Source organism: Chrysemys picta, chromosome 24 (genome assembly GCF_011386835.1).
Source record: "Chrysemys picta bellii isolate R12L10 chromosome 24, ASM1138683v2, whole genome shotgun sequence".
In the NCBI taxonomy this organism is placed as follows: domain Eukaryota; kingdom Metazoa; phylum Chordata; order Testudines; family Emydidae; genus Chrysemys; species Chrysemys picta.
In genome coordinates, this window is record NC_088814.1 from 6,363,634 (window position 1) to 6,390,359 (window position 26,726).

Consider the following 26,726-nt stretch of genomic DNA (forward strand, 5'->3'; position numbering starts at 1 on the left):
GCAGGGGCTGGGCTTTCGGCACCACCACGTGGCTTCCTCTTGCAAACATTTTCACTCATTTTTTCAGGTCGATTTTATTTAGAGGCGGTGCCAGGCAGTCTCACCAAACGTCCTGTGACACATGAGTGCGACTCAAAGGAGTTGGGGGGCTGGACGAAAGGCAGCCGCACTTTTCCCCAGCCCGCCATCCCAGTTGAACCAACCAACTCCCCCACTGAGCTTGTAATCACCAGGAATCCCACCTCCTCCCCCCCAGCCCCTGCCCAGAGGAAAAGCCTAAAAAAACAACCACCACCAACCACCCAACAACTCGCTTTCCCAGTTGCTGGGCTCCAGTTTGAATTGGGAACGTTCCCCCTTTTTTTTAAAGTGTGGGGGTGTTTTTGGTTGTTTTTAAAGACTCTGTAAAGAAAAGTTGTTTCCCCCCCCAGCCCTATCAACCCTCCCTCCCCCCCCTTCCCTCTCTTAACACCCACCCACCGACCATCCACATCTCTTGTGATCCACCATGAACAAGCTGTACATTGGGAACCTAAACGAAAACGTGACTCCAGGCGATTTGGAGAAAGTCTTCAATGACCACAAGATCTCCTTCAGTGGTCAGTTTCTGGTGAAATCGGGCTATGCCTTTGTGGATTGCCCTGATGAGCAATGGGCTATGAAAGCCATCGAAACTTTTTCTGGTAAGCAGATTATCTCTCTCTCGCTCTCTTCCCCTCCCCCCCTTTCTTCCTTTCTGGTTTTGCACCAAATCTCTTAGTCTCTGCAAAATAATACCGATAAGGGAAAGGGGGGGGGGGCTCTGCTGTTCTAACCCCCCTCCCTTCTTTCTCACGGCTCCCCCAGTTCATCTCTGATGAACGCACCCACTCAGCCATGGCCCTCCTGTTTCGCCAGCGGGCCGGATCCCCTGGCGTTGCCCAGGGCCTTTCACGGATCGCCTTGAAACAACCAAAATCACGAAACAGTCTCCTTCTCACCCCCCCCCCTCACCCCACCCCCATCCAGCAAATCGGGTGGGTGCGACGAAGGCCACGCGGGGCCGGCACCAGCAAAGCCGCGCGTGGGGGAGCTGCGATCCCCGATTCCCACCCACCCCCCGACTAGCTTGGGAGACCGATTCTCCCCTCTGCTCCCCCCCTTTGCCTTCAGCCAGAGCACCCCGTATCCGGGCTGGGGGGGGGTCCCCCTGGATCCAGCCCCTCCCTCCAAGCAGCGCCAGGCCATTCGGGGTTCCCAGCAGTCTTCCCCTGCCCCCCAGCTTGGCTCCCCACAAGGCGTGGGGGTCGTAATCCGTGTGTGTGTGGGGGTCCCATCTGCAGGAGAGGAGGGGGGCGTGGGACTTTAGCCATTTTGATTTGAACGTGGGGTTTCCTGGGGCATATGTGTTGTAGCGCGAAGGTCGCCATGCTGTGTTTCTCATAGAGAGAAACTACTAGGGAAGCAAATAATTTTTTTTTTTGCTGATGCCAGGATCGCTCAAACTCGGATCTTCCTTTTCTACCCCTTCTCCCCCCCCCTCAATAAATAAATCAGTTGCAAGGCAGATCTCCCCATTTTGAAGGGAGAAATCCCTTCATTTCATTGAGTAACATTTTATCTTTTCAGCCCTGGTGTGAAAAAACTCTGCCCCTGAGAGCCCTACACACAAAAAGAACGGAGCTTAATATTTAATTCCTTTTTCTTTCGCTGAAACAGACTTTTCTGTTCAAAACACAGCTCGGGGCAAGCAAAGGACTCAAATGTCCCCAAGCAGCATTGTCCAGGGAGCTACTGGCCAGTACCTCCCAATGCTCCCGAGCTTGAAACCAGTTTTGTATTTAATAAAGTGCCCTGGTAGAGGAATCAGAACATGCATTTGTGCTGTGTGGACCATCGTCACTGGAATTAAAATGAAAAGGTTTAGGGGCAAGAATGTTACTCAAACCTTTCTGCATCCCACCCCTGCTCAGATTTAAAAAAAAGACACATTTTGTTTTTAGGGAAAGTGGAGCTACATGGAAAACAGCTAGAGATTGAACATTCAGTACCCAAAAAGCAAAGGTAATCGTGTTCTAATTCCTCTTATTTTTCCCTGTTGAAAGGTTATAGCTAAACTAATTGGGGGGGTGTTTTGGAGGGGGGGGATTTATCATCACAATTATGGGCCTGTGAAATTAAATTTAAGAGGGGATTATTGGGTTTTAGAGCTGCCCAAAGCTAGGCATGAGTCAATTCTGATGATCAACTTTTACATTTTGTCTTTGTTTGTTTAAGTTACTTTGAAAGTAAGTTTAAAAAAAAACAACCACCACCAGATACTAAATAGTGGTTTGGTGTATTGCTGAGATCTTGCTGAAGGCTCCCTGCTGTTTTGTTCACTTTGAAATGCCTTTTACACAGTTTTAAAATGTCTTACCTAATATTTTAAAAAAGTTAAATTGGATTTTTTTTTAAAAAATGGGGCTTGTTTTCACATTTCATGCCTAGGCGTAGTTAAAAGTAAGGAAATTGACCCAGCTTCTTGTGGAAAAGAACTCTCACTGAGCTATAATTATTAAATTTCCTCTATCTTTACTTTAAACATGAAAACGTGTCTCCCTTCTTTACAAGTATAATTTCTTCCACTAGATTTTTTTCAGAAGTCTACAATCTTCTCCATGTTCTTGGCCTTTTGTTGTTGGGTGTTCACTGTGGGCTGACAATTTATTCTGGTTACCAGCAGATATTTTGCAGTTTAGGGCAGATCCAACCTGAAGAAGAAGAAATATTTTCTAGAAAAGATACATTTCCCCTACCCCACAGGAAGCAGGCGAGTTGGCCCAAAATACAAATCGTCTACGTTGAATTCTAGCAGAATCTGTAATATGCTTGATCCACGTGACCAGGCAGTTACTTCAACAACAGAGCAGGAGGGAGGTGGCTTCTTAAAAGATTGTTTTAGCTTTTTTATGACTGAAAAAATATACTTGAAGACTCTAGTGGAATCAGTCTTACTAGCAAAGGGTAAGCCTTAATTTTTGCTTTCCCAGCTCTCTTTTTTCCCCCTATTTGTTGGCCTTTTAAAATTACCCACCAATATGTCCATTGAATCCCAGAGACTGCAGGGCTGAAAGCAGGGTGTTCTATGGGTCAGTGAGACCCAGTAGGTTTAGCTCAAACCTCAAAACCGATCTAATCATTTAATGTAAAATATTTTAGCAGTAAGCCCCCAACGCATGCATTGATGATCAATATTGCTTATTACAATGTTCAAAGACTTGATTGTGGTGTAAATTTCGATTGAATGAAATGTTGTTGGAAAGGCAATTACAATATGAGAGGTAACATTATAAAATCGAAAAAAAAGTCTGGTGTTTTTTTTTTCGTAGCACTGCTAGAAAATCAATAGGTTGTGTGGAACACAGTAGACTTCAAGCTATTTCTTAGTTCACTTTCTCCCAACCCTTTTCAGACTTTATTAACAGTATCAAAGAACAGCTCTACTCAGTAGGTTGTGTGGAACACAGTAGATTTCAAGATATTGCTTGGTTTGCTTTCTCCTAACCCTTTTCAGCCTTTATTAATAATGTCAAAGAGCTATTCTTAAATGTAAACACAGTGTAATTCAAACAAATTGTGGCTTAAAGTTTATAATAAGAGGAATCAGACCTAAGATTAGTTAGCAATTTTTAGTGAGAAACAAGAGAAATAAAATTAATTACATATAGAATCTATATGCCATAGTGTGGTGGTTTTATATACACACACACATATATATGTGTTCACACATACACACACAGTCTGCTTTATTTAAAGCTACAGAAGCCATTTTTGATGTTGACGTTCTCCTTAAAGTGCTTAACTTCAAATAACTTTTATTAGTACAATATTGTGGTGGTGTTCAAGTTGGATATATTCTCCTATCACTTAACTATGGTTTGATAAAGTAACTTTGTCTCAATTTCCTAAGACAGGCTTGTATTTCTGTTTTTTTCTAAAAATGTTAGTAAACTTGGAAATTGTTAGACAAATATAATCTTTACTAGATGGTATACCATATTTTTTCTCTTTTTTAAATACAGAGTGATATTATGTTAGAGGTGGTGTTTCTATGTGAGTTTGTTCTTCTGGTTGTTTTGAGTTTGGATTTTCCAGTCTAAAGACATATAGAACAGAATTAGTTAATTAAGTAGGATAGGCAAGGATTCAATCAGATGTTCTTACTGTGATTTCTTAAAAATAAAATGAAATAAAACCTGACAAGGTTGTTAAGTACAGAAATTTAAAAAAAATAAAGTTACATTCACTCATTTACTTTTCAGAGAATTTTAAAAATAAAAGTTGATTTATGGATTGGATCTGTTTGATTAGAAATTAAAAATAATAATGCTCAATAAGACTGAAGGATGAATGTATTTGATTAAACTTCATATAGTGAATGCATCTTTCATGAGGGTTTCCTTTCTTCTTTAAAATGTTTCTTCTCTTCTCACTTCTAATATAAATATGAATTAAAATATGCAGAATAAACTAACAGTACACAAGAGAATTGTTGGTATGTATTTCTGCCCCCAAAATATAAGAGAAACACATTCATTTTGTTAATGCTGATAGGAAACCATTTTAAATAAATACCTTTAAAATATTAGGTTAAAAAGAAAGAAAACACTCTGATGCTAAGTATACAATGTCATTGTTTGGAGATTAATAAAACTTTCAGTTTTATAATATTAATCTTGCTTAGGTTAAAGTTTCTCTCATTGCTATTCTGTGACTTTACTGAGGAGGAGTTGGCAAAATTAGGAATTATGGTTTAAAAAGAAAACACAAAAAACCTGAAAAATTGTGTGTGTGTTGAAAGGCTTACTGAAGAAATGATCCCTTCAATAAATGAGTTTTTACCCCCAAACCCCTATAAGATTAAGAAATGTTTTAGGGGGGTAGATCTGTCTGAAACTGAAAAGACTTTAAGTGGATAGATTTGAAAAAAAGAATGAATGAATAAAGGGTGGGGGGGGAGAAAGAAAGAATGAAAGAAGTGAATCCATCAAGCAAACATTCCAAATATGAGGAATGTGGAAGTGAGTAGCCCAGAGAGAATGAAACTTAGTAATTGGGGGAAATAGTGAATATGGCTGATAACAGCCAATACACGTAAAACTAAAAGGATTTGCACAGGTTATTTTTAAGCAAAGGCAACTTGTAAAGAACAGATACAGTTAGAAAAGTTTGTCCCCCCAAACAGAAGAAGGAAATTTATTAATTACAAGCAGATATTTAATTGTCTGCTGCATTGCTCTGGATATAATGTAACAAGTTTGCTTGAGGGGGGGTTGTACCTTTTTTTCCCAGTTTTGGTTTCAAGTTAATACCTGTGTAGAAATATGATTTTGTATATGCATAATCCCATTATGAGTGTGTTCATAATGAAATCTTTTAGAACTTTGTTTAAACAGCAAGTGGCACCTTTTTCTTTTAACGTATTAGTTGACAAAAATTGCATCTTACTCGCTTCTGATTTCTTGGGTCTACAAAAAGTTCATAGAAAATCTAGATAGTTCTTTTTTTTGTTTTAATTTGGGAAAACTTTCTTAACTGTTGAGACAAATTAAATGTATAATCCATTCTTGAGGTTATTTTCCTCCCGCAAATCAGAGATGGTTAACTTTTTAAAGGTTCTGCCTTTCCAGAGAAGTTAGCACCATTCTTGTTCAGAGCAGTTTCTGAAAGTTTAAATGCCTGAGATAAGGCAAAAAACATCCCTTTTAATATTCTAAGCTTTTATTTAAGATCTCCTTTTTGGTTATCTTAATAGGTTCTCTTTGGACTTAGTACATTTAAATCAGTGATTATTAATACTGATTAATACACCCTCAATAGCTGTAGTAAATGAACACTGTTGGTGATTTCCAACCATGAAGGCTAGAAATAATTTGTCAGTTCCATGTTCTTCTGGAGTAAATTTGAAAAATGAGGTTGAAAGTTTTGATCACTTGAGATGTGCGCAATTTTAATATAACTGAAAATAAAAGATAATCTTAACAATTTACAGTTTGAAGCAATTGGCTCACCCCTTATTTTCCCAGTAAGCAAGTGTCTGCCAGAAGTTGCAACTTAATTGCAAACTTTCTAACCTCAGCTTTTGGACCAATGAAAAATGAAGACCTGTAGATGCCCTTTCTGAATCGGTTTCTCCAATAGAGATTGATGATACTTTTGCCTTTTAGATTAAAACCATTTAAAAATAAATAAATACGGTGTTTTTTTCTCCTTAAAAAAGTTACAGCTTTAACAATTTAGACACTTAAGAAGGCATCCGTCCCCCTTCCTCCCCCCAGATATAGAAATGTTAATGTTTTCCAGAATGTGCCACTAGGACCTAGGAAAGTTCAGAAAGCAGGAGAGGCTGTTGAAAAATAAGATTGAGTTAGTCCAGTGTTTGAAATTCCAGGCTGAAGAAACAGAAAGAATCCCCTTCTACCTCTAGTAGTAATTTACAGGTTTTCCTGACTTAATGAATGGAAGATACCTCACTCAGTGTCAGTGTGTAAAAGGTTTTCAGTCTCCATTAATGATGCCATTGTTTTTTTTAAACATCTCTCCTCCTTCCCCCCCTCCCGATTTTGTGGCAACTTGAGGGTTTCTTAGAGAGTAGATGTTGCTTTTGCAAACTAGAAAGTGTGGAAAAAAATGTTGATGATGAAGAAATGATGTGTGTAAAACTGTTTTGTGAATACCAAGGGATTCTTCAGCATGTTTCTCTTACTGTAGAGAGTAGGGCAGATGAATTGGGATGATGAATTCTTTAACAGTGATCGGAAAAACTTAAGCTTTGCTGCACATGATTTCCTGAAAAACAAACCAACCAACCCAACAAAACACAAAACAAAACCTACCCAGAAAGTCATTGATAAGTTGTTTTCTGATTTAGATAGGGTAATGTTTTCAAAAGGGTCTAAGGGCTTATCTACACTACCGGCCAGATCAATGGGTAGCGATCGATCCAGTGGGGGTCAATTTATCGTGACACGATAAATCAACCACCAATCGCTCTAGCGTCGACTCCGGTACTCCACTTCAGCAAGAAGACACCGTGGTAAGTAGATCTAAGTACATCAACTTCAGCTACGTTATTCACGTAGCTGAAGTTGAGTAACTTAGATCGATTTCCCTCCCCCGCCCCCCCGTAGTGACCAGCCCTGAGTGACTTAGAAGCTCACGTCTCATTTTCAAAAGTGTCTTAGACACTTGGGTACCTAAATCCAAGACTCATAAGTCACTTTTGAAACTGACATGAGCTCCTAAGTCACTTAGGACTTGTCTACACTTAAACCACTCAGCGCTTCAGTGTAGATGCTATCTGTGCCAATGGAAGGTTTCTCTCCCTCGCGTAGGTAATACATCTCCCCGAGAGGCAGTAGCTAGCTCGAATTCTTCTGTCCACCTACCACTGTCTGCACAGGGACTGAGGTGCGTTTTCTACACTCCGGGCAATGTAATTATACCAACCTAATTGTCTAGTGTAGACCAGCCCTTAGGCACGGTTGAAAATTCTGCCCCTGTTGTCAATGTTCTGTCAGTCTTGTCCGTGAGCCTGCTTGTTCTTCTGAATTCTTATTCCACCTGCTTTTGGTTTGAAAACTGTGAATGAACAGGGACGGTCTTCCAGAAAGGAATGCTGATACTTTTAAAAAAAGGTACTTAACATGCAAAGATTAAAAATGTGTAAAATAAAAAGGGAGAAGAGGAATATAGGATTTGCCATACTAGAGAAGACCAGGGGTTCATCTAATCCAGGGTCTTGTCTCCAGTAGTAGTTAGTACTAGCTGTTTCAGGGGATGTTGTAGGAAACCTTGCAGAAGACAGTTGTGGACTAGTCTGTTTAGGGAAAGTTTCTTCCTAATTGTATCAGTCAGAGGTTGGATGACGCCCCGAAGCTTAAGCGTTTATATAAAATCCAAACTTTTTTTTTTTCATTCTTGCTACAATTCTGGGTGTTCTTGTTATCCTGAGAAGTCTCCAGGGCTCTTGGGAATCCAGCTAGGAAAACATTTTTAGGATTTAATTATAGCAGCTTGTTTTACTCTACAAGTTCCAAAGTGTAGCTGCAGTGATGAGGCGTATATCCCTTGTTACCAGACTGAATGTTGCTGGAAAGTATTTCTGAAATGCCTTAGAATAAGAGTTCAGACAGAGAACACTGGAAGAGAGAGAACTCGCCATGTGTTATATTCATTGATAAGATGATCAGCTGCGATAGACTTTTAGAATAGCTAGTCGACCCTCATTCACTTTTCAGCAGAATTCTTCCAATTTCTATCAGTCCAAGCTTTGAAACTGAATATTTATAGGGGTGAAAGAATGGAAAACATCTAAAACTCCTCCAGCCAAACAGACTCTCCTCTACACTTTCCTGGTGACGGGGGCCATGTGAAATTTGAGGGCTTGCTTACGTGAGAAAGTTAATTTAAAGTGCGACTTTGAAGTGATTTAGTTAAAACCAGTGCAAACTCTTATTTTGATTGAAAACTGGCTTAATGCAGTTCAGTTTAGACCAATTCCTAATCAGTTGAAGATCAATTATTATATGCTATTCTTAGGTGGCTACACTACAAAGTTCGGTTGGCGTACCTACATTGCTCAGGGCTGTGACACATTTCATGGCCCATGCAACGTAATTCAGCCAACTTAAGCCGTGGTGTAGACATCTTTAGGTCAACGGATTAGGGGGTCGCCGTGTTCGTCTGTATCCACAAAAACAACGAGGAGTCCGGTGGCCTTAAAGACCAGATTTATTTGGGCATGAGCTTTCGTGAGTAAAAAACCCACTTCTTCTGAAGACAAATCTGTTCGTCTTTAAGGTGCCACCGGACTCCTCGTTGGTTTTTTTTTTAGGTCAACGGAATAATTCGTATGTTGCAGCTGTGCTGCCGGAGTGGTTTAAATGTAGCCTAAATGAAATGAGCAGTTTTCTTGCACAGAGAAGGCCGGGAATAGAGAAGGCACACAGTATTCTGGTTTGCATCCAGCAAAGCACGTGTTTAAGCAGTGACTAGTTCCATTGACTTAATTGGACTGTTCGTTTGCTTCAAGCTAAGCACTTACTTGCTGCGTTTTGGATCGGGGCCAGGCTGCTTAGGGCCCCCGGTAGGCTCATTTAGTTCATCTCCCTTCCCCCACCTCCCCACAGGGGGCAATGCAGAATTGTTCCCTACAGTCTGTTTGCTGGGGCTTTGTCCAGCCTAGTTTTAAAGTGTCTCAAACAATGGGGCACTTTCTCAGTTTATTGTGGGGGGGGATTTTCAAAAGGCACAAAGAGAAGCTGGGTCCCCGACTCTCCGTGGGAGTTAAGCACGTTTGAAAATCTTACCCGGAGTGCCCAAGTCACTTAGGAGCCTAGGTGCCCTTTTCAAATGTGACTCAGGCACTTAGGTGCCTAAATCTTGTTGAAAGGCTAAGGGATTTAGGCTCTTAAGTATTTATCTCCTTTGAAAAATAAGACGTAGGCTCCTAAGTCACTTAGGTGCTTTTGACATTTCCACCCCTAACTCTTATTTGTGCCTGTAGCCTCTGCCGCTCCTGCTTTTGCAGTTGCCCTGAATTGTCCCCTTTCCAGCTTTCTTTCCAGCCCCCCCCCCCGGGGGGGGTTCCCCAACAGGCCTTGCACTCATATCTGAACAGTGGAAGACATTTTATTGAGCTTCTTGACGGAGCCTAGTGAAGAGGTGGGGGAGGGGCACAGATAGGACTACAGCAGCGGAGATGGGTAGCAGGCACAGGTATATATAATGTTACCGTTTGCTAGCCCTAATCCTGAGATGAGGGCAGCTAGAAGCCAGCATGCTGCTGGTGGACTGGTTCAGTTCGCGGCGCATCCTTAATTCGTGCCCTGCCGCCTCTCCGAAAGGGCAGCTCCAGAGGGGGCGTCCAAGCTGGTCTCCGAAAAACCAAACCAAACCCCAACCCTCACAAGAGTGCTCCTGATTCTGTAGGAAATGGGTCATTTATTTTATTGTAACTGACCCTGGTGAGCCATGACATGGTTGGAGCTGAAATGTCACACTTTTCTGGCTGCTGGAGGGGTGACCATCAACACACATGAAGGTGATTAAAAAAGTCAGACACCGGGGTGGGTTTTTTTTTTTTTTTTTTTAATAGAGCAATCCACACACACACACGACACACTAACATATAACAAGGGAGCCACTCAGCTCTGGCGAAACTCCACGTCTGGTGTAGCGAGATGCAAGTCCTGAGTCGGTTTGGTGTATTGTAAGTTGTAAACAGGACTTCAGATTAGAATTAAATTGAGCTGTGCAAAAAAAAAAAAAAAAAAAAAAAAAGGGGGGGGGTTTGCTCTGAAGAGGAGCTTGCTGTATTTCATTTTATAAAGTCAATTGCATAGATCCTATGGTTATGGGCTTCATTAATAGACCTCAAGGTAGACATTTTTTTAAGAACCAGGGCTAGATTTTTCACCTCCCATTTAAGCATCTAACTAGAAGCCACCTTTTCAAAAATGTTCAGCACCCAGGGTGCCGAGCGCTCAAGAAAATCTTGCCCTCCGTGGCCCAGAGATGCTCCCCAGGAGGCATTGAAAAGACTTGGAGAGTTCCTTTGAAGTCTTCCCAGCTCCGCTGCTGTGATGAGCTTGGGATGCCGTGGAAGAGTGAGGGAATTTAGCCTGCCAACCCTATGGATGCACAAGATCTGTGGCCACAGACCCTCCCTACAAGTCCCAGGGAGGTTTAGCTCCTCCATTCTGCCTCTTGCTTTCTTTTAAAACAGATGCCCCCTTTCTCCCCTCAAGAAGGGGGCTACGCTGACACCGGAGCCTTGAATTAATACCGCTCCAGGCTGCATTCCTTTAGACACACGTGTGTGGGGGGTGGGGTGGGGGGTATTGGATGATGACTCTTCCATCATCTTCATGAGGCACCTACTGCAGAGGTGCTGTCACAGGGTCTGGAGAAGGGGGCGGAGCATTTGCAGCCCCCCCCCTCCCCTTTCTAAAACCAGGAAGGTCTAAAATGAATAACAAGCTGTTTTCAAACCTGGAGAGGGGCAAGTGAAGTAGGTTACTCCATCCAGCCTAGTGCGTGGCTACAGTTCCTGTAAACCAGCCTCGTTCCTTTACACGTGGACTTAAAAACTTAAAAACCAGGCAGAGAACATGGCACTTGTACACAGCGTCTTATTTTCCGTTCCAAGCCAAGTTTTCCTGTCTGCATCCGTTCCCTAAAACTCTTCTCCCCCCTCCCCCACATATATGCAATATGGGGTGTGCTCTTAGAGTCTTCTTGGTCGAGCCGTTTAAAAGACTACTTCTTTTATCAGAGCCAAATAACTGTTTTAAATGGTTAATACAATTGGTTTTTCTGGAATTGTCTCTCGAGACTTCCAGTTCAGTTGCGTTTGCTAAGAGCTTGTCAGACTTTTTGGAAACTCGCAGGATAAAAACTCCTTCGAGATAAAGTTTTTTGGGGTACAAAGTTATTTCATATCAGGTTTGCGTGGGTGGGGGGAAGTGAATGATGGGTGGGTGGGGGGGAAGTGAATGATAATCCGACTAAGTCCCATGTGCCAGAGAAGATCCGTGGAGGCAGAAGTTCCATAATCAGGCAAAATGCCCACTCGCTTGTTAGCCTTGCATGACTAAAGGCTCCAGGATCAGGTCCTTTGGCTACATTAACTGTAAAAACCAACCCTTAAATAAACCAAGCCCTCATATTCGTGCCCAGTTAAAGTTGCATGCTGAGCCACACGATGTCAGCAAATGCGAAAGCCAGTGCAGCAGTGATGGGGCCCCGATTCTGATATTACCCCAGTGGAACGCTGTCGATTTCAGGGCGGACGTAGCCTTGATTTACGTTGGGGCAAGTGAGAGCCGAATCAGGCCCTATGTAATGTTTTTTGGAATGCACGTTTTACAGCAGTAATATTTTACGTACACCTCTCTCTCTGCCTCCACATCCCGGGCTGTGCGTTTTCTGACCTCTAGTGACTCAGGGCCCGATTCAGGAAGGTATTTAAGCACATGCTTCAGGCCACGTCTGGGCTCCAGACTTCTGCCCCAGCATAGCTGTGTTGGGAAGGGGTGGGCAAAGATGGGATCCCTGACCATAGCTGTACCAGCAAAAGCCCCTTGAGTAGACAGTTCCACCAGCAAACCTGTGCTTTTAGGGGTATAGCTTGTTCCCCTCACGATGGTGGAATAAGTTAAATTGGTAAAAGTCAGCTTTGCCAGTATAAAAGCAATCGCACTACGGAGCCCTTTACCAGCGCAATATGCCGGTGTAGCTATACTGGCCAAGTATAGAATATACTGGCTCCTAGTACAGACGTGGCCTCATTTTAAGCATGTGATTGTTCCACCTGAAGTTAACAGGGCTACTCACAAGCTAAAACGAGGCATGTGCTTAAACCGGGATGGGCAAACTACGGCCCGCAGGCCGGAGCCGTTTTAAGCCGACCCGTGAGCTCCCGCTGCAGAGCGGGGTGTGGGGCTTGCCCCGCTCCAGTTGGGGCGCAGGGTTGGAGGCCGCACCCAGTGGCTCCCAGAAGCTGCGGCATGGCCCCCTCCGGCTCCTACATGCTCCAGTGGCCCCCTCCAGTGGTCCAATGGGAGCTGCGGGGCGGTGCCTGCAGACAGGGCAGCGTGCAGAGCCGGCTGGCTGTGCCTCCGCTTAGGAGCCAGAGAAGGGACATGCCGCTGCTTCCAGGAGCTGCTTGAGGTAAGCGCCACTCGCAGCCTGCACCCCGAGCCTCTCCCCACGCCCCAACCCCCTGCCCCAGCCCTCACCCCCCTCCCACTCTCCAAACCCCTCGATTCCAGCACAGAGCATCCTCCTACACCCCAAACTCCTCATCCCCAGAGCCTGCACCCCCAACCAGAGCCCTCACCCCCTCCCGCACCCCAACCCCAATTTTGTGAGCGTTCCTGGCCCGCCCTACAATTTCTATTCCCCAATGTGGCCCTCAGGCCAAACAGTTGGCCCACCCCTGGCTTAAACACTCTGCTGAATCTCAGCCTAGATGTAACACCCGTTGCAGCGGAACAAGTAACTCAACAAATGTATCTGACAAATGTAGCCTCTCTCCTTGCTTATGGCGCAGACACGAAAAGTTAATGATTTCCTTTCATTAAATGCTTATTTGAGAGTGATGTATTTGCGTGTATGTTTTTACGCAATGGATTGATCAGACAGTTCTCTTTGGTTATCCTTTATGGGTCAGATAAGCCACACAGGACTGTTTCTGCCCCCTGGCCAGGAGGAGTGTGCAGGCAGGTGAGACTTTTACATCGGGTTTTCCTGACTACTTGCGGATGTAACTTTGAAATCTCCTTTCTGCAAACGTCCATGCCAACGAAATGTGATCACGTGAATGTTCACGGAAAGCAGACGGGAAAGGCGAGGAGGACGAGCTCGGCTGAAGGGAATGAATTTAAAAATCGGAGCAAATATTCAGACAGTTTGTGCAGGATTTGCCTAATTTTGCATTTTTAAAAAAAATTCTGCCTGTATTTTAGTGTCAGCATTTCCCAGGCCCTACTTAGGCACTTGCCTTTACACCTCATTAAGGTGAACAGGCAGGGAGTGTGGGAAAAGTGCCAGCTTCGTTGCTGGATGAATGGAAATGATTTTCCTGGGCCTCGTCTATACTATAGATTTTTTTTAACTGTTTTTTATATAATGGCTTCTACCCCTAGTTCATCTCCAGTGCAAGACTACAAGAGACTGGGGGACATTTTAACCACTGTGTCATTTAGCCCTATTACAAGCCAGTTTAGACAATGCAGTGCATCCGGTCTGCGCTTGTTATGACAGATGGGGACTAAACCACAAATAGCAAGGAGGGGAAATTTTAGGGGGGGAAAACGTCTGTAATCCATACCCGCGTTGTTAGTTTGCATCGTGGTGGCTGCCTGTTCCCACAAGAAGAGGCTATAACTGAACATATGTCAGATTTGTAGAATATTTTACAATGGCGCCTTCGGAGAGGATAAGTGCCACAGCGCCAATCCTGAAATGTGTTGAATTACATAATATTAATTAATTAATTAATTGTACTGCTGTGGTGCCTAAGAACCCCAGTCACAGACCAGGACCACATTGTGCTTGGTGCTGTACAAACGCAGAACAAAAGATGCTCCGTGCCTCAAAGAGTTTACAATCGAAGTAATGTCAGCTACTGCATCCATGCAAAACAAGTTGCAGCATCTGTTGCAAGACTAGCAACTTCCCCCTCGGCTCCCATTCCTATGATGATCGCACCTTTCCTGATGTTAAAGCACTAAAGGTTTGTACCGGGGGGTAAATATTTAATTGTCCCAACAGCAGAACCTGTCCCTGCCAGAGCCTCTTGGTCAGGTCAGACCAGAAGAATGTGTAGTGATGTCACAGATTGGGTGGGGCTACATTAGATTCTAATGAATCTTAATAGATGCCTACTGAGCATGCTCAGACTAGAGCTGGTCCAAAAATGGCTCAGAAAAATCGTCAACGTACTTTTCCCTTTTTTTTTTGGGGGGGGGGGGGATTTTGACATTTTTTTAAAAATTGCCCAATTCTACATATAACTATTTATTTTCCCCTTCAGAATAAGCAATTCAGTAATCCACAATGAGGATTTGCAATGCCAGGTTTCCCACTTCAGCCATCCAAGAAAAGTGTAGTTAATATTTATGTCGCATCTTTGAGTGCACAGAGACCTTGTGACAAGCCAGACAAAAAATCCCATATCAGTGCAATTTGTGAACAAGCAAACAAACAAACGAAAAATAATAATCACCGATTCAGGGCTTTATTTTAAATTGCATAATATGTATGCTTTTTAAAGCAAGCCTCTGTGATAAGTGTCTGTTCACCCAACCTTCAGAAAATCTTGTCCACAATTTCTCAGAAAGTTGGATCAGACACTTATCAAAGAGGCTTGCTTTAAAAAACATAAATATTATGCAAATTAAAAAAAGAGACTGGTTCTATTTGCCCATTGCATCCAGGTAAGACCACTTTCATAACCTGTCTCCTTACAACTCTCTCTCTCCAGTTGCGGAAAGGTAGAGTATATATACTCCTCCTTGTTTCCCAGCATGCCTTGCCCCGCAGCCTGGGACTACAATATGGCTATCAGGAGGGACTCCATTTCCCAGCAACCCTTTCCCTGTGGTTCTTAAAGGGCCCAGCTGGGCTAGGGTTGTCCCTCCATATTGATGAAACCCCAGTCTGTGGTCCTCAAACTAAACTCAGCAGCATGGTCTCTTTTTAAACAAATCCTAAACTGCTTCCCTGACACCACTCCTTCCTCTTCAGTGGCTGTATTTCCTGTCTCACAGGAGGGAATTGGCTGGGGAATTTTATGTTGAATAGAGCTTTTTTGTTGCTGTTAGGAAGGAAGTGGGGGTCTTTTTTTTTTTTTTTGAGAGGGGTGGTGGAAATGGTGGTATACTTCTCAAATCATTAGTGTCTTTGTCTAACTTAAAATTAAAGCTGGTTTTAATTGTTTAATTGAAGCATTTTTTTTATTAGAATGACTTTTTGACCAAAATGAAAACGTTTGTGGAAGATTTTAGTTTTGGTTGAAATTTTTCGTGTTTTCAAATGAAAAAATGAACACCGTGGGTTTTTGGGTTTTTTTTTAATGGTTTTGAGATTTTTTTGGTTTTGTGTTCATTTCACCAGAGCTGTCGTAAAAATGCTATGCAATTCCCCCTAAAAATTTCAAATGAAATGCAAATTTTTCCTTTCATTTGAAAATGTTTATCTTGACCCCTCCTCCCCCCATCTCCCTTTCACCTCCCACCTCTTTTCCAGTGGAGGGGGAAAAGGAGAAAAGGTGGGATGGAGGGAATGAAAATTTTCAGATGAAATGAAAAATGTGATTTCATATAAAATGTTTAGTGGAAAATACCTCGCTTAATATTCAACTAGCTCAGGTTAAAATAGATAATTCTCGGAGACACGGGATGGAGTCAGTCCCCAGGTTTTGGCTCAAACTTTCATGGTTCACACACACACACACACACACACACACACACACACTCTCTCTCTCTCTCTCTCTCACACACACACACACACACACACACACACACACACACACACACACACACACACACACACACACACACCAATTTGAGCCTGAATCTTGGGAAAGGCATCTGGAGACAGCACAACCCACGTTGTAATTTCTGGCTTCTCAATAGTCTCATTGATTCCCTTTCCAATTTCACTGTGTCTCCCGGGGTTTGGCTACATGCAATCATTATGCTAGTTTAACTTAAATTGGTTGAAAAAAACGATGTAGTTAAAGTGGTGCAAAACCCTGTGTGGACACTCTTATATTGATTTAAAACTGGTTATATGGGATTAATTTGCACCTGCGAATTTACCTCTGCAAGCTGAACTGATCTAAGCCAGGTTTAAGAGTAACCCCATACAAAATCGTACCCGTTTCACTAAATTACAATAAAATCACAACGGTATTTAAGCTGGTGCAATTTCATACATAGACCAGCCTTAAGAAATAAACGTTTCCACTCTCAGACCTGGTCTACACTGGGGGAGGTGGGTGGAGGGGGATCGATCTAAGATATACAACTTCAGCTACGAGAATAGCGTAGCTGAAGTCGACATATCTTAGATCAAATTAAAATTACTTACTTCGCGTCCTCGCGGTACTGGATTGACGGCCGCGGCTCCCCCCGTTGACTTTGCTTCCGCCTCTCGCCGAGCTGAAGTTCGGCAGTCGACGGGAGAGTGATCGGGGATCGATTTATCGCGTCTACACTACACGCAATAAATCAATCCCTGATAGATCGATCACTACCCCCCGATCCGGCGGGTAGCGTAGACGTACCCTCACAGCTTTCGTAAATGTTCTGCTCCATCTTTCATCCACCTCCCAATGTACATGTGGATCAAGAGAACCTCAAAAGGTATCAAGAGTCTAGAATCGTTTTGCTTTTTCCCTGGTCCTGAAGTTTCCATTTCTAGTCATCTAGCTTGTGAACCTTGGAGCTATTTTCATACATATCAGTCCGCCCTTGCATGAAATGTGGCCCTAAATACTACAGTAGATGGTGCATATGGATGATAGGGTGAATTTAGTAGTCCATTAATAGTAGTCCATTTTGTCCTTGATCTAATATTGCCACCAAGGGGACCCAGTTAGTGCCAGTTGAGGTGGCAGATCTGTAGTGGTTATTGGTGGCCGGGTGGAGACCTACCAACTTATTTCACATGGGCCACTGAACAGCCATTAGATGGTAGCAACTTTTGGTCCTTACTGTACTGTACCCATTTCAGTTGTGGGGTTAGGATATTGGTGGTAGTTGTACAAATAGCTGAGCTGGGGCTGCAGTTCCTGGCTTCGGCACGTGGAGAACAACAGAAAGCCTTTCAATATGTGGCAGGTTGCCAGCAAATTAGAATTGGCCAATAATGCAAAATGGACACATTGTTTAAAACCCATTTATCTTCCCTCCTATTACTTATTGTTAAATTGGCCCTGTCCACAGATACTTGATGAATTGACTTTGGCAGTAACTGTAGGCAAGATTAATAGATAGAGTTCCTCTCTGGGCAAGTACGGGATAAACTTTCCTGTTCGAGGAGTCATGGGATTTCTTGCACTTTTGGATCATCTGGTATTGACCATAGTCAGGGACTAGACACTGAGTTAGATGGACCACAGATCTGGGGTGGCAATTCTGATGAGATACATTGATATTAATATTGCACCTTTCATCCCAGGATCCCTACCTGCTTTACAAATGCTAGTGCATTTAGTCTGGCAACCATCTGTGAGGTAAGAAAATATTTTTATCCCCATTTTACAGATGGGGGAAACTGAGGCAAGTGACGTGACTGCCTAGCAGAGCTGGGATTAGAACCCAGATCATTCTTTGTCTTCTAGCCACCAGAGGGCGCCTTTCCTTCTGAATTCACCTTTGGAATGGGTAAGAAAAAAGGGAATAATTTAGGCTGCGATTTTCCAAGGGGACCTAAAGGACGATGTGATTTGGATACCTGAACCTCTTCATCCCTTTGGAAAATCTGAGGGTCGGTCTACCCTAGAAAGTTAGGTTGACCCAGCTGTGTCGCTCAGGAGTGTGAAAAGTTCACACCCCTGAGAAACCTAATTAAGGTGACCTAAGCAATGCTATAGACAGGGCTAGATCGAAGGAAGATTTGCTCCATTGACCTAGCTACCATCTCTCCGGGCAGATGGATTTATTGCAGGGATGGAAGAACTCCATTTCTAATGGAGACATACCCAGAGCCTTATATCTACCACTAGATGTGATTCTCTCTAGCCACAGATCGGTTATCACCAATCCAAGCAAAGATGTCAATTGCCTATCCTTTACCAAGCTGATTGATGAAAAAGCTTAATTGTGCTTGCCTCTCAAAAATAACTACGGGCTTGGGCAAATAGAATTGTGTGTCTGTCTGTCTCTCCCGCACACACAAACACGAGTGTATGATTCTCTGAGACACCACAAGGTTATGACTGCAGCAAGGTTTGAGCCAGAATCTTCACACCTTTGTTGATCTTGCACGTCCTGATCTTCTCAGCATGCGTTTCCTAGACCTTATCTTCTCTGCACCAGTGACTCTCCAAGGAATTGGTCCTATTTTCTTTCTGCTTTTTCTTCTATTTTAATCTAGTGACTCTCTATATTTTTACAGATTTCTTCCTCAGTGGTAACTCCCGCAACCTCCTCTTTCTTTTATCCCACCCCTACATCGCTCTCTTCAGCTGCCCCATGGCTCTGGTTCCCCAGTTACATGTGCTCAACTGGGAATATTCTCTTTCTTTTGCTGGCTCACCGAGTCTACCACAAAGGTTCACAACCTTGGGTCTAATGGCCCAACAGAGGCGCTTAGCGTGTGCCGGTTTGCAGAGGTAACCCAAAGGGGCTACTCGACTAGCAGGTTAGATTTCTGACCAATAACTCACTGCAGCTCTCATGGGAAGAAAAGCAAGGAGCAAAATTCTTGCAATACACTTGTCTGGCCTATTGCAGCTCAAAAAAAATGCTCGTAGAAGGAGACATCTGTGACAAGGGACAAATATTTATCCAGTAATTTGAATAAACTCATTGTATGGCTGGGTTCAAATATAACTCCTGAGCCTAGGAAGATAATTCTGATCTTGAGCACTTGTGTCTTTTTTCCCCTTCTATTAAGCAAGGGGCAGAAAAGTCACTGCTCTCACCAGTGATCAGCCCGTGAGCCCAGCCTCTTGTTAAAATGTCAAACAAGCATCTTTGTGCTTTCCGCCAAGCCGTCCGACAGGCTTGGGAGGTGCTCCCCAGGAATCTCCTTCCAAACCCTCCTGAAAACTCTCCTCTTCCATGATGCCTACAAAAACCGTGACCGCGTTTAGGCTGCTGGTATGCTGTGACCACTGCCGCTCTTGCTGACCAACGTTGTTGCATTGTTTCCTTGCACCTCCCTTGTCCGTCTGTAGCCATCTGTTGTCTCTTGCCTTATACTTAGGTTGTGCGCTCTGTGGGACAGGGCCCATCTTTTTGTTCTGTGTTTGTACTGCGTCCAGGAGAATGGTTCATAACTAGGGTTTCTAGGTGCAGTGGTAATACAGAAAAATAACAACAAAATTAGGGTTTCCCAAAAATTTGAAAGTCGAGTCCCATTTCAGAAAACTGAAATCAACTCTGTTCATAGAATCATAGACTATCAGGGTTGGAAGGGACCTCAGGAGGTCATCTAGTCCAATCCACTGCTCAAAGCAGGACCAATCCCCAACTAAATCATCCCAGCCAGGGCTTTGTCAAGCCGGGCCTTAAAAACCTCTAAGGAAGGAGATTCCATCACCTCCCTAGGTAACCCATTCCAGTGCTTCACCACCCTCCTAGTGAAAAAGTTTTTCCTAATATCCAACCTAAACTTCCCCCACTGCAAGTCATCTGCTACCACTGAGAACAGTCTAGATCCATCCTCTTTGGAACCCCCCTTTCAGGCAGTTGAAAGCAGCTATCAAATCCCCCCTCATTCTTCTCTTCTGCAGACTAAACAATCCCAGTTCCCTCAGCCTCTCCTCATAAGTCATGTGCTCCAGCCCCCTAATCATTTTTGTTGCCCTCCGCAGGGCTCTTTCCAATTTTTCCACATCCTTCTTGTAGTGTGGGGCCCAAAACTGGACACTGTTCCCTGTCTGCCCTGCAATTCTGCTGCTAAAAGCCTACACATCTTTTTAATTGATATATCTTCTGCATGCCCCCTCCCTGCTGCTATCCCTTTTGGGAAATGCTAGTACAGATCTCCATAATATGATACTTCCTCTCTCACATGCTTCGGTGAGCAGTGAAATAGGTAGCAATGCTGACATTTCAAATATATTGTCACTGGCGCTGAATTAGCCCTCGTTGAAATGAATGGGGCCATTCAAACCTCAGAGCTATTGTTTCAGGCTCTCTGCAAACTCAGGCAGGCTCTCGGCATGGGTTGCGTTTTCTGTGTGGGTTACGTATGCTCACTTCATGTTTTGAAGGTTTTCTTCGCAACCATAATAGCTAGAGACTTACTGTGCAAAAGGGGGAAAAAAAGTGAAGTGAAATGAAATGAAAGCTGAGATTCTGGAGGACAATGAAGTTGTCTGTCCGTGCCACAGGACTATTTCCTTGTGCCCCCTAGGTCACATGGCCCACACTTTAGGAAGCATTGACTTAAACATAGAATTTAGAAACTTTGGTTATTCAGTAGCATCACCTGGTGAAGTTTGGAACATGTGCTTTGTCGTGTCTCGCTGATCTGTAAATTTTTCCAGGCAGGATCTTGCATTCTTATATGGTCTGTGAAGTGCATAGCGTATTTTGCTTAATTAAAAAATAAGAATGCCAGAAAGAGAAATCGCATATTAGTCCATAGTGCAAAGTGAAAGATATACAGAATTCTGGAGAAAAGGCATAAGGATTTAATAAAATTTACATGGGATTTTGTCCAAGCAGGGGAATGGGACATCAGGACTCCTGGGTTCAAATCCCAGCAATGCCACTGACTTTGAGTGACATACACAAAGGCACACGTCTGTCTGTGCCTCAGTTTCTCTCTCTCTGAAGTGGCTATAATAATATGTTCCTATCTTGACAGAGTTGTTGACAACTTGAAATCTGTTCAAATTATAAAAAGAAACAAGTTAAAAGTAGTTTCAGCTTCTACACCTGTCTGACTCACCCGGCCAATGTTTGTGGCTTAACAACCACATTTTCCTATTTAGAAAAATGTTGAAAATATTTTAAATTTTTTCTTAAAAATAAGTTAAGTGTGAGACTATAAACTCTTTGGAGTGGGAACTGTTGTCTTGTTCTGTTTGTACAGCCCCTAGCGTAGTGGGATCCTGCTCCATGACTGGCGCTCCTAAGTGCTATGGTAATACAAATAATAAATAATGTGTGTGTAGACTGGGCCACAATTAAGTTTTGTAGCATAGACCTGGCCTGGAACCCTAAGACCCTAATGTTACACATGTATAGACCATGGTTCCCTTAACACAGTTTGACGTGAGCTAAAACCAACTGTGTGATAACCTAGGTCTAGGTAAACTTGCTCTTGCCTCAGTATGGACTAGATCAGTGCTTCTCAACCTGTGGTCCACAGACCCCTGGGGGTCCTCAGACTATGCCTAAGATTTCCAAAGGGGTCCGCACCTCCATTCCAAATTTTGTAGGGGTCCGCAAATGAAAAAACCACTGTACTGTACTAGATGACCTCTCTCAGTCCCTTTCAGCCCTACATGTCTATGATTCTAGAACAACCTGGCCTGGTTGCACCTGGGTTGTAACTGGATTCCTTAACAGTTGTAACTGCAATGTAGACAAAGAACTAGATAAGTTCATGAAGGATAGGTCCCTCAATGGCTATTGGCCAGGAAGGGCAGGAATGATGTCCCTAGCCTCGGTTTGCCAGAAGCTGGGAATGGGCGACGGGACGGATCACTTGACGATTACCTGTTCTGTTCATTCCCTCTGAAGCGCCTGGCATTGGCCACTGTCAGAAGACAGGACACTGGGCTAGATGGACCTTTGGTCTGATCCAATCTGGCCTTTCTTATGTTCTAAAGGCTCTGGCTGGCTAGCCCCACCCTCTTCCTCTTGTTCTCTTTCCCCGTCTCTGTTTCTCCAGCCCAGTTCTCTCCTCTGTATCTCCTTCCCCCTCTCCTTATCTCTCCCCACCTCCAAGCCTGCTCCAAGTTCCACCCCCTTTTCTCTCTCAGCTTCTCCCAGCTCATTCTGTATTTTCCACCTTTCCTCCTGACCAAAGATAGGAAGCAACCAGGGCTTTAATGCAGTGGCTTGTGGCCCTATGGAGCGGGTTCTCGGCCTTGCCCTTCAGCTGCATGCTCATAAATACTTCCCAGGCGTCCGTCAACGGAGGACAGTTCTACTGGAGGTTGGGATTGCAGGGCAACAGCCGTGGATGATCGTGTGATCATTTGTGGGGAGTGGACAGAGCTATTCCTCCCATGGGACAGACGATAGCACCTGTTATGCCCAAGGCTTCTTCCCAGGGTCAACAGAACAGCTGATAAACTTAAAGGGGGAGACGACGGTTGACGTTGGAGTATCAAGGAGAAGTTTAAGAGCCTGATCCTGTTCCCGTTAACGTTTATGGAAATTTTGCCTTTGACTTAAGTGGGAGTAGGAGCAGGGGCAGGCCTTATGGGCCAGACAGTCGAAGGAGTTTGGAGCTGGGCTTTCAAGTGTTCAGCTCGCACCGTCAGGGCCAGATTCTCCCCAGGACTCAGCTCCCATGTAAGTGCCTAAACGCAAGCCAGAAAATCAGCAACCGGCAGCTTCCATCTTTTCTTTTTTAAAGAGCTCAGCATCCCACACGCCGATCCCCCCTGAAAATCCAGCTGGGGCCTAAACAGAAACCCAAGTTCCCTTCAAAATCTGACCCCGTGTGTTCACTTCCTGCTTGTTCACCGAAGCTGTGGATGGAAGACGCTAATTTACACCCATAGGGCACAATAAAAATAATATTGAATTAATTCATCATTTGTTCTCATAGCAGCTCCCATCCAAAGATTTCAGAGCCCATTCCAAAGGTGTGTAGTGTCTTATTGTCCCTGTCTTATAGACAGGAAGCTTGCAACAGCCATAGCGTACCCCCACAAATGCCGTGCGTCTCTTTGTCTCCCTCTAGAGGCTAGATTGACATAGAGAGGTTTACGAGTCTGCTATTGCCTCCAAACTTATGGAGGTGGTCCTTTAGCTCAAGCAGGCTAGAGACACCTGCTTATATACCTAGAGGTGCTGGGTTCGATCCCTGCAGACAACCCCAGGCAAGGGGTGTCATTCCAGTTTCAGTGGTGGAAAATGTTAAGAGTGGAATTGTATAGTGTGGACAAGGCCTGAACCTTGCATCCCTTCTACTATCACAGAGAGGCTAGAGGAAAATAATAGTGAGGAGCCAGAGTAGGCCCCAGAGTGTCAATCAAGATAATTTAGTTCTATTTCCATCTGTGGCACCGACCTTGGGCAAGTCACTTCCCAGCTCTGTGTCTCAGTTTCCCCATCGGTCAGTTGGGGATGATGTCACTTTTGTGCAGCACTTTGAGACGCCTGGATGAAAAAGCACAAAAGATTGTTGTTCTCTCACGCATGATTTAATTCTAGCTGGGAATGGGCGACAGGGGATGGATCATTTGATGGTTACCTGTTCTGTTCATTCCCTCTGGGGCACCTGGCATTGATCACTGTCAGAAGACAGGACACTGGGCTAGATGGACCATTGGTCTGATCCAGTGTGACCGTTCTTATGTTCTTAAGTGTCAGTGGGACTGGGGGGACATTGCACCTATTATGCTCCTGGCAGAAAACCAGAAGACTTAAAAGATGATGACAAATTTATTTCTGTGTTCATTTGTGTCAAGAGAAACTTCTCCCTCACCCCTTGTGGAAAGTTTCAGACTTCCGGAGGGCTGTGTTGAGGAAAGTGGGCGTGATTTTCATTTAAATCAAAGAAAGGAGCAAATAAAAGATAGGTTTCATCTCTTTGTCATTCGTTCGTTGCGGGCTTGACCACTGTAACCAGTGTTCAGCTATGGCACAGAATGGCCCCATAGCACTGGGTGGTCTGGACTTCCATTCTGTTTCCAGCTTGGCCGTAGGCAAATCACGACACTCGCTGCCTCAGTTTCCCCAGCTGCAATATGAGGCTGCTAATACCATGGTAAAGTGCCCGGAGGTCTATGGATGAAAGTGTCTTGTGTAGGCACATAAATATCCCTTATCACCCGTGCACCATCTAAATGCGAGATGAACCTTTGGATTCAGACCTAAGTTCTCTCAAAGGCTGAGGGGGCTGGGATCTGGGGTGTTGGTTTGGCACCATCCTTGGTTGGTTTCTAGAACCAAAGTCCTCCAGGGAGTGCTACAAATCCACAGGCTGTCTCTTGCATGCTAGATCATATTACTAGAGTGTCACACCTTTGGTTTCTCTCGGAGGCCCAGTTCATTGCACACAACAGGGGCGCTTCTTGCATCCCTCCACTCCCCACACGATTGGTGCAATCCTGAAATCTTTAGTCAGACAAGATTCCTATTGGCTAAAATGGGAGTGAGGCTTTCAGGTTTGGCCCCTGTGTATACACCAGGATCATGTCTGAAATGCGGCTGAATTTCGGGCAGCTCAGATCGGCTGGTAACTGCACACAGTAATCCTGTGTGACACGCCAGGAGAGAATCTCGTATCCAGTTGAAACAGCAAGGAGGACTTTAGCTAACCAGGGTATCACGTGGGCCTCCCCATCTCTCATGAAAAGTGCCAGGGGATCTCTAATGATTATACACGGCCAAGACCTGTGGTGAAAAGGGAGCACCTCTCAGAAGAACAATGCCCCTTTAGCTTTTTGCATTTGGATTTTGGAGCCCAGGGTTCCCAGGAGCACAAGTTACTTCCGCTACGGTTGGAACAGACTTAAGTTAAACCAAATCTTCCTGCAGGTTAGTGCCCAACCAGAGAAGGCAAAGTGGGGGCAACCCCTGCGGTATTGTAGTGCGATATTGCTGGGGCTTCAGAGCCCGGGTGTCGAGGGAGGAGATGGAAAAGCAGTCGAGGGGGGATGGACTCCCGTAATGCTGCAGCTCTGAGTCCTGTCCTTAGCTTTGCCACTGACCCGTTGTGTGACCATGGCCAAGTCACTTTATGTTTCCTCTCCTGCCTTTGGTCTGTTTAGACTGTGAGCTTTTCAGGGCAGGACTGTCTCTTTCTATATGTCCGTAGAGCACCCTGATCTCAACTGGGGACCTCTAGGCAGGAGTCTCATAGAATTAGTCATTCAGATGCGAGCTGGAGAGTGGAGCACAGGATGGGGAGGAGATGGGAAAGCAGGAGACAGCAGCACACGTTGGAGCCGAGCCGTGACGCACACAGCGGAGGGATGCACAACAAAGCACTAGTGAGATGCTCAGCACAGATCCGCTCCCGCCCCCAAATGAAGTTGCTTTTTCTTCTCTCCAGCTGCATGGCTTTTAAACCTCCACTTGACTCTCTTTCTCCGGCAAAGGGATTCTCCCCATTTTCCCCCGCCCTGCTTTCGGTTCATGAGAAGTGCAGATTCCCCTGCACAACAGGGCCTGCCAAACTCCGCGCCCTGCAAGTCCCCATCCTCCTGTTTCATGCTGAAGCTGGCACCTTGCCATCCCCACCCACTTATAACCAGGCCAAGCCCCCTTTTTGGGGCCATGCCACCGCTGACATGCCGGTCTGCTCCAGGGGAATTCCCACCAGAGTCTCAATTAAGTGGGAGGCTCTTGTCACCCCCTCGAATGCATAAATAAAGCCAGTTTCTGGAGATCTGCTCTGGGGTCTGACAGCTGAACCTGGCTGTGTGTATTTCACAGTGAGATTTAAAGGAAAAGAGTCCTGAACAGGGGGATCTCCTGGTGATCATTGTGATGGAAGGTATGTAACATCCTGACATTACTATTGCATCTACTTAATCTAGACTCCTCCTTGAGGACTCTTTCTCAAATGACTCTAGATTTTGTTCAGAGAGCATTCGTGCTCTTGCTAGGAAACGTTTCGGTTTTCCGTGGGACTGTAATAGCCCCATGGGACTATAATAGCCACGCTTCATCCTTTGTCGTTAACTAGCACGTTAACTCATGTCCATCGATCTCCGAGTGCTCGACAAAGAATGGTAAGTGTCATTCTGCCCATTGTACAGGTGGAGAAACTGAGGCTCCTAGTTCTGTGTTCAGAGTGTGTCTTTAATATCTTAGGTATTTATAAGGCACCTCGGAATGGTATTAATATAATATAATATAAATGTATTTGTAGTGCAGTAATACCTGGGAGCCGCAGTCATGGACCAGACCCACATTGTGCTAGGCGCTGTAGAAACAGAGCAAAAACTCAGTCCCTGCCCCAAAGACCTTTCGGTCTATGTATAAGACACAAGACAACAGGGGAAGACAGACAGACAGATGGAGGAGCAGATGGAAACAATGAGACCCTATTGGATAAGGGAGAAGGTTGATTATATTTAGACTTGGAAGGATTCGATTTTTATTGGTAAACATTGATTGCACACACAGACACATTTTCCATCAATGAAAATAAAAATTTACAGATAAGCAAAGTAAGAAAAATGCTGCTTGAGAACTTGGTATTTGCTCTGTGTGTTTGATATGTGATGTTAACAATTTTTTAACAGTTCTAAAGCTTTAACTTTCTGAATCTCAGTGCCAACTGTCATTAAATAATTATCGTTTGATTTCCTCCCCAATAAT

At 44.2% G+C, this 26,726-nt stretch overlaps 1 protein-coding gene across 1 annotated transcript in view; it reads left to right on the forward strand.

The window, feature by feature from the left end:
• Window positions 1-116: 116 nt before the first annotated feature.
• Window positions 117-26,726, forward strand: part of IGF2BP1 (insulin like growth factor 2 mRNA binding protein 1) — a 56,143-nt gene continuing 29,533 nt past the window's right edge. Inside the window, exons 1-2 of the mRNA XM_005301909.4 lie at window positions 117-683; window positions 1,983-2,043. Coding sequence (XP_005301966.1) covers window positions 509-683; window positions 1,983-2,043 — 236 coding nt within the window. The 5' untranslated portion in view covers window positions 117-508. The remainder of the gene's footprint in view (window positions 684-1,982; window positions 2,044-26,726) is intronic.